Here is a 14,606-nt window from a genome sequence, read left to right as displayed (position 1 = left end):
TTAAAAAAAGAAAAAAATCATGTTAACCATTTGTTTTTATTTTATCCATAAAATTGAGTTACTTTCCTCTCATGCATGGTTTTAATTTGCAAGAGGAAGTTACTGTCTCCTCATTTGTTTCCTCATTTTATCCTTCTTCAAAAATGTTAGTTCACATGATATATTATTCAAGTAGTTTTCATTCCTGCTAAATTAGCTTTTGCCCTGAAAACATGGGGACACAAGTTCTTTAGGCCACTTATCAAAAATCGTTAGGACATCAGCAAGTTTCGTTTTATCAAGTGACTTCTCTGATTTTTTCCTCCAATAATATGATAAAGTTATTTTATAAACAAAAGCAGAAATGAATGTCTGACATACAAATCTACTTTACCTTGGTAGAAAGTATATTATCTTTGTCTTACTTGATTACTCTGCTAATCATTATGCATCTTTGATTAAATATATACATTTATTTTTATATAAATATATCATCATAGACTTGAGTCATGATTTAATAATAAAGCAAGGGCTAGTTATGAATCATATATAACTAATAGGGTATGTAAAAAACCCATTCAGTTTCTTGTCTCTAAGCTCACATAATGATTTAAACATAAACATTTTAATGATTTGGCAAGTATCTTTTTACCTAACGTAATGGAGAAATCTATTCAAGTAAAAAATTTCTTTTTAGGAACACATGCCTTAATGATAAAATGAGCACTGAAAAAATAAGAATATGACTTTTTGGTCATTGACTGAATCAGTTGCTAAATTTATATTTGTCGAAAGGTTGCAGACGCTTAAAAAGTAGAATATGTGTAGATAATAACCAAGCAAAATTTATGATTGGCATTACTGGCCATTTATTATAATTTGAGGAAGATGAAAGATGTTTTAAGTGCTATCAGCCGTCAAGGCCTTGTTCACTGTAAAACAGTGGTTATTTACTCAACAAGTGTTGCTTGAGCATCTGTTATATGCCAGGAATTGTGCTAGGTAGTGAGTAAGACTAACATATATCTTGCCCCCGTGAATTTTGCCATCAGCAGGAAAGCTGCACACTAATCCTGTCCTTTAATTACCCATGTTGTTAGTGTTTTCAAGAGGAAGTGTCTAGTGAAAACAGAGGAGGACTAACTGGGCGGAGTTTTTTGGGAGGAGGTGGGATGAAAATTAAACCTTAGAGCATATTTAAAAAAAAAAAAATCTTAGCCTTTCTCCACAAATACTTGTGCGTATTTTCACTGTTGCATGGAGTTTTTTCCCCCCTCTTATTTCTAATCCTGTTGGAAATGACTAAGGCTAAAAACTCTTACCTCTTCCTTATCCACTTGTAAGTGATTGGGCAAGATGAAAACTGATTCAGGCATGAAGTGGTTTGCCCAGGGTCAGAGTACAAGTGGTTGGCAGTTACTGAATGGAACCCAGGAGTTCTGACTCTCCGGAGAGTTTGGAATAAACATGTCCTACTCCCTGAGAAGAAAAATTGCCAATGAAATATTAGAAAGTCTTGTGTCTGGTTTTAATCTAGATGTAGAATATTAAATTTTAAGTTTTGGGAAAATGCAAGAAACGACATAGCACAAAAGGGCCATGTGTACACAGGAATGCGGTGTGGGTAGAATTTAGAGTAATGTGTGAAGACCCCAGGACAAAATAAAGCTGATAAGTAAGTCACTGTGCCAGGCAGTGTAACAAGTGCTGCTCAGGACTTTGGAGGTAAAAGGGTATTTATTTTTCCATGCTTTCCTTTTAAGAGAAAATTTAAGACTAATAGGATCATAAACATTGCATTTGGTTTATGTTGACATTTTGCATTGATTTTTCAGTTTGCCTCCATAATTATGTTCTTGAGTCTGATGATATTCTGGTTTTCATTTCCAGATTCATATTTCACCAGCATTCTCTATGCACTACATACCTTGCTATAAAATGCAGGTTTCTTGGTTTCCAAGAAAAGGAAAAAAAAGTATGTTACAGAGTATAGCTGAAATCTGCAATGTCTCCCAGATGGGAAAGACAGAACATTCATCTCATCTTTTCCTACTGGATCTGGTCAGGTTTTGGAAAGGACTTCATTGTCATCATGTGGCGAAGCGCATTGGCAAGTTGTTCCTTAAAGGGCGCAGTGGCGTGTTCATCTAATGTTGTGAGATATGGGCCGCATTTATGAAAGATTATAAATCTTACAACTCTCTTCAGAAACTTAAAATACAGCTGGAAGTGTTTTGCTTCCAACAAACATGCAATCTTCATAAAATTGGAAAAGAAATGTTTTGAATAAATAATGTTTTGGTTTATTTCCCTCTAGTGCGAGAACTATTTTTTTAGTCAAAATCATGCCATAAAACTCCTCCTTCCTCAACACTAACACCCTTGCCTCTGTATTTATATTTTGCTGGTGCATTTAAATTTTTTTTTTAAGTATGCCAGATTGCTTTGCCTTGTTTTTAAAGATAGAAAACTGGATTTGCTCCCAGGGACTCTTTCCCTAACTAGGCCAGTTTAAAAACTAAACAAGGATTGAGTCGGTTAATTAATTTAAATGAGATTACAAATCAAAAACATATTACGCAATCTTGATTTAATTACCGCATTTTATTTACTTAATTGAAAACACGCTGGAGAAAGTTAGCAATCTTGACAATGACCAGCATGGCGTCTTTGCATTCTATAGGCTAAAGGCATCAAAAGCAAGACGCGTGGCTGATCCTGGTTGTGACCTCTGGTTCACTCAATCCCTGGATCAGTACAGAGTCATTGAACTTAACCTTAGTCCAGAAAGGTCACATAGAATTATCCCTGCTTCCATTTGTGGAGGTTTCGGGGCTAGTTAATGAAGAAGTACAAACCGCTGGCCAGAGATGTTGGTAAGTTTAACACATTTTGTGCAGAAGTATTTGTATCTGCACTGGTCCCTAGTCCCCTGGCATGGACGGGTTTGGTTTGCTCTCATATGGGTATGTGATTTTTTTTCTTTTCTTAAATTTCAGTGGCCTGTGCTTTTTGGCTAATTCCTTGTGGACAAATTTGGTTTTAAGCCCAAACAAATCCTTATTTTAATCCTTGAGATAGGGTGCTTTGTACCTAATCCTCCGGTTAAGCAAAAATAGTGGCTCTGTAAAAGAAAGCTAGGGCCAGCGCTGGTGGCCTAGTGGTTAAAGTTCGGCTCAGTCTGCTTTGGTGGCCCAAGTTCGGTTCCTGCGTGTGGAACCACATAACTCGTCTGTCAGTTGCCATTCTGTGGTGGCAACTCACAGAAGAACTAGAAGGGCTTACAACTAGGATGTACAACCATGCACTCGGGCTTTGGGGGAGGGGGAAAAAAAGAGGAAGATTGGCAACAGATGTTAGCTCAGGGCAAATCTTTCCCTGCAAAACTAAAAAATAAAAGAAAGTTAAATAATAGAACTAGTAGAATATATAGGGATAAGAAATAGAGGATATATTACATGTCTGCTTTCTTGTTCTATGTTTTTCTTTGCTTAAGTTACTTCATCTGGAAGGAACCTCAACATAGCAACCTCTTTTAAAACTACGTTGTGCTATATTGAGTGTTATATATATAATTTTTATTTCTTTTGGTGAGGAAGATTGTCAAAGTCCTGAGCTAACATCTGTTGCCAATCTTCCTCTATTTTGTACGTGGGATGCCGCCACAGCATGGCTTGATGAATAGTATGTAGGTCTGCACCCAGGATCCAAACCTGCAAACCCTGGGCCTCCAAAGCAGAGCATGCGAAATTACACACTATGCCACCAGGCTGCCCCCTATATTTTAAAATCATTGTTAAGGGAGATCTGAAGGTATAGGGCTTCAGATGAGAAGTAATATAGATTAAAAGACATGATTAAGGGATGGCCCAGTAGCATAGTGGTTAAGTTCAGTGTGCTCTGCTTCAGCCGCCCAGGTTTGCAGGTTTGGATCCTGGGCATGGACGTACATACTCATCAAGCCATGCTGTGGTAGCATCCTACATAGGGAAAAATAGAGGAAGATGGGCACAGATGTTAGCTCAGGACCACTTTTCCTCAAGCAAAAAGAGGAAGATAGCTCAGGGCCAGTCTTCCTCACCAGAAAAAAAAAAGCCATGACTAAAATATGTAGGAAACCATTTCTCCCGAATATTATTATGGCTCTGCAAAACTATTCAGAGAGTTTTAATTTCTCTTTCTGCTCAGAACTGGGTTTAGGGGAAGGGGTACAGACTCAGCATAAATATGTCAAGGACTCTGTTAGCAAAGCAACAGAGTTCACACTCCTCATGGATAGCTGGCTAACCAAGTTTTGCAATGAGATGGATGTCACATAATGAAATGTCCTATTAAGAAGAGATAGAGAGACAGAAGCAGAAAGAGAGAGGAGAGAGAGAGAGAACGAAAGAGCATTTTCCTACACGTTTACATGCTTGTGAGAGATAAGGAAAGCACTTAGTTTTCCCATGTTCTTTCTTTGTGTTATTCTAATAAACATTTAATAGAAGAGAAAGAAAATATTGTAAAACTATAGTTTTGTGTCACCTCAATGGATGAAGCAGTCCTCCATTAAAACTGAAGCTGTATAGTGTTTTAACTGTGCTGGAGAAAAACATGGTAAATTATGTAATCGGAATTGTGATTAAATAAAGCTAACTCTGTAAATCCCGAGGAAATCGGTCACTGTGGAAGTAAACTGCCGAGAGGGAGGCAGGACTCTTCGGGCAAAGAGAGATGAAGAGAGAGAGGGAGGTTTGCCCAGGAAGAAGAGTTTTTTCCCCCTTCCCTTTAAAAAGGAGGATGTTTTTATCTTACCTTTTTGTGTTCCTGTTATAAAAATGCATGCATTTGTAGCCTTTCCCTCAAGTTTCTGTATGATTCTTACATCTTGATTTTTCTCTTTAAGTGATTCTTTCTGCCATGCTGTATATTTAATTTGTAAAAATATACTATTGTAGTATGTCGGTAATTAACAATGTTTGGGAGAGAAAGAAGGGGACTATTCTAAGCCTTAAAAAAAAAAGTCTCATGGTATTCTTTAGTTGACAATGGGCTATTTCTTTACCTGCTTAAAGCAAAGAAGTATGACAAAGGGGCCCTTTATCACATGATGACTAATTTTAGTTCTAGCAAGAGGCTATCTGTAGGTTAACAGGTTACAGTGTGGGTTTCATTTACTCTTCTGGTATCCCTCGATAGAAAAGCTATATTGTTAGAGAGCCATAGAATTTTAAAGCCTGAAGGGACCTGACAAGTTACCTTGTTCAATCCCTTCTTCGCACCAAAGTGACTATAAATTAAAGTCATGCCTCTCAAATGTGGTTTTCTCGTTGATACGCAAGTCGCGGTGTCGGAGAAGAAAATGAATTCCTGGAGTAAGTTGCATCTTGGAGTAGAAAGATAGCTTATATGGAAAGGTCATTAAAAGCTTCTTGGCCTCCTCCTTGCAAACTACGGGCCTGCTGCCTGCACCCCCACCAAACATCTCTTCCCTTTGTAGGAGAGAGCCAAAATTTAATTTCTGACTCAAAACACTTCCTCTTATCTACCCTCTCCCATTTCCAAATATTCCTTCAGAAAGGAAGGGAAGCAGAACTGAGAGACTCAGCCCTGGGAATTGGGCATCTAGCCCCTTTCCTTGTCCCAAAGCTTTGTCTATTTGACTTCTAATGTATATGTCTTCACAGAGGGGGCATGCCTCGTCTTTCTTCTTTGCACACTTCTGTAGTTTCTAGACAAGTTTTCTATTCATTGGATTTCCCAACCAAATGCGTCAGGCACTGTACCAGAGATAAGGGCTATAACACTAAATAGGGCAGCATCCCTGCCTTCATGAGTTCAGCATCTAAGAAGGATGACCTCAACATGGAGGACCTTAGGGAGAAAAAAGAGGGACACCCTGTGCAAAGACTCAGGGCATCAAATGTAGGTGACACATGCAGAACTGAAGGGCTAAGGTATGACCAAGGTGTTGGTAGGACTCAGATCAGGGGACCTTGAATGGCATACTGAAAACTTGGAGTTTTCCCTCTGGGTATTTGGAATACATGTAAGAGTTTCAGCAGAGAAGTAGATTAATCTGTTTTGGGTTTTCAAAAGATCGCCTTGGTGGCAGAGTGGAGTATGTACTAGAAAACTGTGAAATCTGTTCATTTTTCAACACTGTGTTCTTAAGGTCACCTCCCTCTGATATCTTTTATAACATGCTCTTGCCCATCCATCTGGAGAAGGACCAATTGTTCCCTCTTGATACCTACTCATTTATAGCATCTATCACAGTATATGTTTTCATTTGTAAATTTCTATCTCTTTGAGCAGCCTCTGAGCTTCCAGAAGGCATAGAATGTATATTCTTCTTTTAAACAATATTTTAAAGGTCATTCTTATAAATTACATGGAAATTTGAGATGCGTTTTTGGAGAATCTGTTATGTTCCAAATATCAGCAACTGCAATATAGGAGCTCCATAAATCTTATTGATTCTCATTTAATTGATGCTTACGTTAATGACTTCAAAAAGTCTTCACAGTTTTGATGATCCACCCACATCAGATAATTGAGTTCATCCACCCTAGAAAGTTAGTGTGCAATAACAGATATTTAACAGGTCATAATTTATTTTCTTATCTTATATATTTAACAAACATTTTATTGGACTTCTACCAGATTATCAGTAAAACATTAGAATTTCTTATGTTTAGCAGAGAGAATACAAACTAAATTTGATTTGGAGTCGGCCCTTTATTTTTTTGGTGAGGAAGATTGCCCCTGAGCTAACATCTGTTGCCAGTCTTCCTCTTTTTTCTTTTCTCTCCAAAGCCCCAGTATGTGGTTGTATATCCTAGTTGTAAGTCGTTCTAGTTCTTCTATGTGGGATGCTGCCATGGCAGGACCTGATGAGCACTGTGTTGGTCCCTACCCAGGATCTGAACTGGCAAACCCTGGGCCTCTGAAGTGGAGCATGCAAGCTTAACCACTCTGCCATGGGCCGGCTGCAAGTTGGCCCTTTTATAAAGCATCAGTTAGTGTATAGACTTTAATGATAATTATTTCCAACTTAGGTAAAAAGAATAGCTAAAGGTTAAGTTTTCATGTCCTGCTTCCGTGGCCCGGGGTTCGCTGGTTCGGATCCCGGGTACAGACATAGCACTGCTTGGCAAGCCATGCTGTGGCAGGCCACATATAAAGTGGAGGAAGACAGGCATGGATGTTAGCTCAGGGCCAGTCTTCCTTAGCAAAAAGAGGAGGATTGGCAGCAAATGTTAGCTCAGGGCTAATCTTCCTCAAAAAAAAAAAAAAGAATAGCTAAAGGATTTTTAAGTTTCTGAAAAAGGTTTTGAATGTATTGGTAAATGGTGGGAAAGAAGAGGGAGATTAGGGGAAGGTAAAGTTCCCAGAAAGCAGTTAATCTACTGAAAGAACATTTAGTTTTGCATGATTTGAGGATTGCATCATGACCGCTCAAGAAGCAGTGTGTCTGAATGGGTGGCCCATCTACAGAATAGATGTTTTAACAGTTGCCACGTGACTTTGGACAAGCCGTTTAGATCACTTAGTTTCCTATCCCCAAATCTTTCATAAAATTGGGTCACTAGGGAAACCTGCTCACTCCTTGGGTAAAGTTTAGATGTTAAAAGAGCCACAAAAGATTCGCTGCCTTTTCAAAAGGAGCAGATGAAAGGATTGAAGAAAAGTTGGTAAAGGTCATGTTGGGCTATGAACCTTTTCTTATTCCTGGGGAATCTTTAACCTGGGGGAGGAGAAATTGATTGAGTTAAAAAAGTAGTAGTTTAGAAATAACTTTAAGTAATTTTTTTCTAGAAAAAATATAATGTGTTTAATTCACACTTTTCAAACATAAACAATGGGGAATTGAGATTTTTCTAAGTATGCAATACAAAATGTGTTTCACTTCTACATTGTGTCCAGTCAAGTCAGAAGGAGGCAAAGAAACCTAGAAAATACAGATTGAGATGAAGGGAGAGAAAATGAGATATGGAGGGAATGACAGCGGAGTGATCCAGATCTGCTACCTTCAAGACCCATTCTCCTCTTGTTTCTCCACTGCCTCCAAATTTTTCTAGACTCAAGACCCAGCACGCTAGGCAGCTCCCAATCCCCATTCTTACCAGCCTTGTTCCTCAAAGACTTCAGTCTTTCGGAAGGTAATTTTCATCCAATGGCTGGTATCTGCTGCCTTTTGAGCATGACAGCTCCTGAGACCTCGCAGCGGCAGTAGTGCCTTCCTGCCTTTTGAGGAAGGTGGGACTAAAGAGGCACATAGGAATTCTCAGGAGGGCACGTACTCGTCCACGTTCAACTGATTCGCCACAGAACTTTAGATGCTTGCCTTGGGTTGGACAGAATTTAATCATCTCCTTTTTCTCCCTGAGAGATAGTCCATTAAAATATTAATCATTTTTTGAATGTGGCCTCTATGTTTAATAATATCTTTCATTGACTGATTGTGTAGGATGTGTCTGACCAGTGCTTGATGCTTTATATAATAAAATCTTTGTAACACTTCTATGAGGTAGATGGTATTATAGTTTTAAAGATCAAGACCCCAAGGCTCTAAGAGTTAAGTAGTTTTGCACAAGATCACACTACTAGTGAGGGACAGAGTCAGGATTCTCTATAGCATATTAAGTACACACACACACACACACACAGAAGACTTGAGCAAATGATGGAAGTGGTTAAATAAAACCTTTGGGTATAGAGTAATTTGACCTAGGTGGTGAATTGGAAGGGTTTTAGATGTGGTCTGAATAATTCCCTCTCTGAAGTTAACCACAATAACAGTTCATTTTTGGTTTCTCTGCCAACTGTGACTCCCTAGTTACTTCCTTTTCCAGCGGTTGGAATTAAGTGACCAATATAAGGTGACTAAGAGTTAAGAGTAGATTGTAGAGTCAGGATTTACAGTCTGGAAAGTAAATGTCCTCGTGCTTGCTCCCTGACGGGCCCTCTTCTATGCTTTTGGGATCCAGTATATGTTATTTTACTTCAGGAGAGGGCACAGATTTGGGAGTGTGAGGGAAAATCTGCCATTGTGTGCCAATAAGTACCAGATCATTCTAGAAAGGGGAATTCTTATTAGACGCAAGTGTGTGGCTCAAATTTAGATCTACTTCAGCTTTCCCTCAAATGCCTGTGGTTGTAGTAGTTATATTTTTTCAATTGAAGAATTTGGTCTGCAGTTGTTGGAAAGAGGGAGAAAAGGTAATTTGCAGCAGAAAAGAATAAGGGTTCCCAAGCAGGATGTTGTGGTAACGGAATGCCATTGTTCTAACTGAGTAATGGAAGACACTTTCGTTCTTTACTCTGCTGAACCCAAATTCTAGCAACCAGATGTTGGGAAAGAGTTTTATGATACCATTTGGAAGTTGACTTAATTAAAATGCTAAGGCTCCTGTAGAGTGTAAACTCCTACCCTTTGATGACAGCCTTAACCTGCTTCATGTTGTGTCATCATGAAGGTGGCGCTAGCCACCTTGAGTATGCATGTCTAGAACTCCATAAATGTGGAGTAGCTTTAGAGAGAAAAATAAAACATGGAGGCACTCTGGTAAGTGGACGTGTTATGCGTTAAGTAGGAACTTCTCAGAATGTTAGAGTCACTTGAGAAGTTAAGCTGGATTGTAGTATTAATACTGAGGGACGTTTGTCAGAGAAAGTCAAGGCAGAAATAGCGGAGGCTATAGCAAAATAATATAATTAGTCATTTTTATGTAACTGTCACACTCCATGCCTGGAAAGTGGCCAATGTTGTACCATCTTTTATAGGAATGTAGAAAGAGAAAGATTGAGCTCCTAAGTTATAAGTCACTGAGTCTTGCCACAATTCCAGAAAAAGTAGTAGAATTCATGGGAGATGGCAGACAAGTTTTTTAGGTAGTACCCAACTCTCTTTGACTCTGCAGGAGACTCTAGGCAGAATTCTGACTGCAGGAGTAGGCCCTACCAGTTTCTTTACTTCCATTTTGGGGAATCAGAAATAAATTGGAGGATAATGTGGGAATCACAAAGTGCATTTGCTGAGATTTCATAAAAACTGTTCTAGGGCAAAAAGAAAAAGCCAATTAAGGAAATGGGATGAAGGGGAGCATTCTGATCTTAGCATTAAATCTAGTTAGCAGGCATGAGGCAAAGGGCAGAAATAACCAAGTTTTATACAGAAAGAAGCTAACAGGATGTCCTTGCATTTAATAGTAGAAACAGCAATTGCAGCACGTGAGTCACTTACATGGAACAGCACAATAACCCTGCTGAAAAAACCAGCAGGAGATTTTTCTGCTTGAATAAGACTGGATCCCTGTCTTAGGTACACTGGCAGCGCTTCCGGGAGGAGACTTGTCTGTGGCTACCTATCACATTCTGTTGAAATTCACTATCAAGTTCAAAATTGCCTTTTCTAGGCAAGCAGAGAAGGCTGCTGAATCTGAGCCATCAGTTCCTCCGGCATTTACTGGAAGCCTAGTGCTTTCACAGCCATGACCGGCACACTGAGGAAGACACAAAAGAAGTAGACAGAATCTCTGCCTCTGCTTAGGAGCATGCAATTTAGTTGGGGAGACAAAGCTTAAATACTAGAACCAATAAAAGAAGATTACAAAGCAACCTGCAAGTAAGTATATAATAATATGGGGCAAATGACACAGATAAATGCAGAGGAGACATGGAGGAAAGAGGAGTGAACAAAACACAACACTGTCAGATTAGTTAGGAAAGGCATGTTGCCTAACAGTAGTATAGTCTCCATGTTCCTTTCTGTGGCATCGACGAGGAATAATGTGGGATAGGAAATTCAGATCTACTACATTGATCCCTTCCTCCTTATCTGCAGATTGTGCCCGTCTATCACGGATGGAAATTAAATTGATCCAACAATTTGCTCTCCACAAAGCCACGTTGGTTTCTACCTAGTAATTTATGCTTTTCTTGGTGTCTGCAAATCGATTGCTATTATGGGAGGCAGACAAATCTGGGCCTGGATCCAATAGGTTGGGGGATTATTGGAGTGGATATGTGTGCATGCACATGAAATCCTGGAAAAACGGACTCTCCTTTCTGTGTATTTTACTCATTAAATAAAAACATTTTCAGGTTTTTTAAAGCATGTTTAATTACACTCAGATTGCATTTTTAGGGAATGGATCTGCTTTATTTCATATTGTTCCTGACAGGCCCAACCTTCCAACCACCTTCACTGGCTTTGTAGCCAGACCTTTTGTTTCAAACAAGCCTTTCTCTACCCCAGGGATATTGTAGATCTATACTCTTTTCCTTTTGACATAGAAATACGATAGACATTCTTCTAGTTTGATAAACAAAATGTAGCTCCTGAAAGGCTTGGGAAAGTATACTTTCTTTAAACACTCAACTTCATTGTTGTACCTTAAAAATTTTTTTTTTCCAAGTCCTTCTGCGGATTGTGAAATTCTTTCAAAACAAATTAAAAAGAAAACATTTTCTGTGATTTCTTTACAGATTCTGGACAATCAGGAAGTCCAAGCCACAATGATCCTGCCAAGAATCCTCCAGGTAAATATGTGTTCCAGGACATTTGCGATCTGACATTGTTGGAGAACAAAGGTACCACTGTATAGATAAACACCCCATAATTGGTCAGCTGCCTATTTTGTTCTGGCAGGCAGGTACGATCAGGACAAGATGTGATTCTGTTCAGGCCCTTCACAGTGGCAAATACTTCTGTACTGTCGTCATGAGAATGTACCTCATCACCAATGTTTTAATTTTTGTTGGTGTTTTTTTGAAAATGAATATGCATGTGTTTTAGTTGCGTATCTTTCAGGTGCTAAAACGTCATTGTTGTTTGAAAAGCCAAAAAACCTTTTAACCTTTCTTTGAAAAGGCACAAGAGAAAGTAAAAATTTCCGTACTCTTGTTATAGGTTATCGAGTCACATTACTTTAAAAGGGGGATTGTGGTGGTGGTTGGTTACATTTTCAGTGAAAGATTTTTGCAATCGGGTTCTTATTCCATAAGGTTTTTATTGGATTCCCAGAATCAGGAAATAATGAAAGCAGGACTTTTCCTTTAGTATAATGTATGCCAAATACCCTCTTTATTTTCAGAAGTTGTTCCAGATCTGAAAATGGGCTTTTATAACTTGGCTGTCTTCATGGTTTTGTTGCTCCTAAATCTGAACATGTAGAATTTTGATGTTAATTCAAGAGTAGTGTCTTTCCTCATAAGATAAAACTAGTGTGAAGAAGAATTTCTAGTATTTCATATTCATAAAAATTTTAATTATATCTGTGGCTTTGCTAAAAAACTTGCTCTAAGAATAAAGTAACAAAAACAAAACAAAACAAAAAACCAAACTAACCACACATGGCCTCCACCTCCCAGAATAATCTCATCTATCTTTTCATTGAAGATAAACCAAAAAATTGATAAAATGTAATAAAAGTTTCCTCAGGTAGACTTGGCTTTTGGTCCGTAATCGTTTGATATTCCTTGTCATAATGCTTTGCTTATGTGTGGTAGAAATACCTGAAGAACCCCTAAACCACAAGAAAATATGTCAGACCAGTCTTGTTTTAAAATGTTTGAAAGATACAGAGTGTTAATATGCAAGTAAAAATGAAGTCAAAACAATATATGTTTCCTGTCTGAGTCTTGCCTGTATTTTGTTCTTCATTTTTATCTTAGAAAAAATTATCTTTTTTCTAACTGCGTATTAATTTATTCTGTATTGTACAAAATCATATTGTTTGACAAAAGTAGTATATACTTCAAAAATAAGTTCTAACTGTATATAGATTTTAAAATCTATACTAAGTTGATTTTTCTTTGATTTCATCAAAATCATTTATTATTATTACAAATTGATATCAGAACATTCAAAAAACTGAACAGTTTTGAATGTAATTTTCAGTTAAATGTATCATCTTTGTGTATGTGTGGATGGGAGATTAGAATCAAAAAGACAAACTATTTAGAATATAATAAATTTTGTCAGAAATTTCCTGAAGTTGAGAAGATTTCATTAGCTTATAATATCTTCAACTTGGCTAAAATTTCTGTTTTTCAGTTGACTAGTTTTTTCTGTGTAGCATAATAGCCAAAGTGAATTGTGTCAAAACATTTTTTATGAACTTCCTCATTCATTTTACAAAGAATTGGGGGAGACCTTTAGTAGAAAAACTTGATAAGTATTATAAGTCAGACTAAACAAAGGATATGTTCTTTGCATTTGAATGACAGCTCGATTTGAAACTAATAAAGCTGTTATTGTTTGAAATGCATTTCTGAACATGTACAGAAAGAATTATGCTCACTTAAAAATATTCTCTACTTGAACTGAATGAATAACTTTTGAATAGTTATGTAATGACAGAATTCAATTTTTCAATATTTTTCTAGAAGCTTGGTTAAATTTTTCTTTTGCTGCATTCGATGTATCATCTCTTGATTTATTTGTCTGCATGTAATATGGCAAACAGAGGTGCTGGCCTGGTGGCATAGAGGTTAAGTTCACGTGCTCTGCTTTGGCAGCTTGGGGTTCACGGGTTTGGATCCCAGGTGTGGACCTACATACTGCTCATCAAGCCATGCTGTGGTGGCATCCCACAGACAAAATAGAGGAAGATTGGCACAGATGTTAGCTCAGGACCAATCTTCCTCACCAAAAATAATAAAATAAAAATAAATATGACAAACAAATAATCAAGGTAGAACACCTCTAATTTTTTTCTTTTCTAAAAAATTTTCTTGGAAATCTAACCTTTTTGAGAAGTATGTCTTAAAACTGGGATGTTGTAGATAAGTGCATATTAAAATTAGTTGAATACTGTGTATATATATAAATCGTACATCAATTACCAGTTTTTTAGAGTTAGAATATAATAAAACATATATAATACCAAAATTAAATGGTATATAATTAGAATTTTCTTTGATGATCCAGAAGCATTCCATCATTTTAACATACTTTGTGTATCATTATATTATGGACTTAACATAGAGATTATTAAGGAATTCTGTTTGATGAAAGTAAGAGTTTACTCTGTAATACCTTGAAATAAATCAGATCACTTAGAATATAGAATAGTTTCTAATTTGAAATGCGAAAAATCAGAATTTATTAAGGTTTTGTAGTCAATTGGGGATAAATTATACTTATTATTAAAAGCTCTTTTAATAAGTATAAGCATGTGTGGTATTTTAGAGCATAATTTATCGTTAGGAGGTTCTTTTCATGTCTCTGTTCTGGCTTTGGCTGAAATGTGAAATCTCCGAAGTTCAGATTCAGAAGAAGGCACAATGCGTTTATAGGAAAATTCAATTTACTATCATAAGTAATGAAACAGTCAAATCACTTCGTTGCTTGTATTATTATCACAAAGAGAAACTAAACTTTGGAAAGAGATCACCTTCATAAGAGTTTGATAGTTAATGTAATTTGAAATTTAAAGACAGATTTCATCCTTTTATCAACATAATGTAAAAATGTCATAAATAAGTTAATGCTATTAAATGTGGAGTTCTCATTTATATATCAATCTCAAAGTGTAATTGCTAGTATTTCAAATATGTTTATTAAATTATATATTTATCATTTACTTAAATTATTATTTTATTGTTAGTTTAATTTTCCTTGAATTTTGCTAAGT

At 37.1% G+C, this 14,606-nt stretch overlaps 1 protein-coding gene across 6 annotated transcripts in view; it reads left to right on the top strand.

Moving 5' to 3' along the window:
* NFIB (nuclear factor I B) overlaps nt 1-14,606 on the top strand; it is a 223,381-nt gene that overhangs the window by 115,798 nt on the left and 92,977 nt on the right. For all 6 annotated transcript variants that reach the window (XM_046664353.1, XM_046664351.1, XM_046664350.1 and 3 more), the window contains exon 3: nt 11,455-11,508. In XM_046664353.1, the coding sequence (XP_046520309.1) occupies nt 11,455-11,508 (54 nt within the window). The remainder of the gene's footprint in view (nt 1-11,454; nt 11,509-14,606) is intronic.

This window comes from Equus quagga, chromosome 6 (genome assembly GCF_021613505.1).
Source record: "Equus quagga isolate Etosha38 chromosome 6, UCLA_HA_Equagga_1.0, whole genome shotgun sequence".
Lineage (NCBI taxonomy): Eukaryota > Metazoa > Chordata > Mammalia > Perissodactyla > Equidae > Equus > Equus quagga.
The sequence above is the reverse complement of the archived record's forward strand: the minus strand, read 5'-3'. Positions and strand labels throughout refer to the sequence as shown.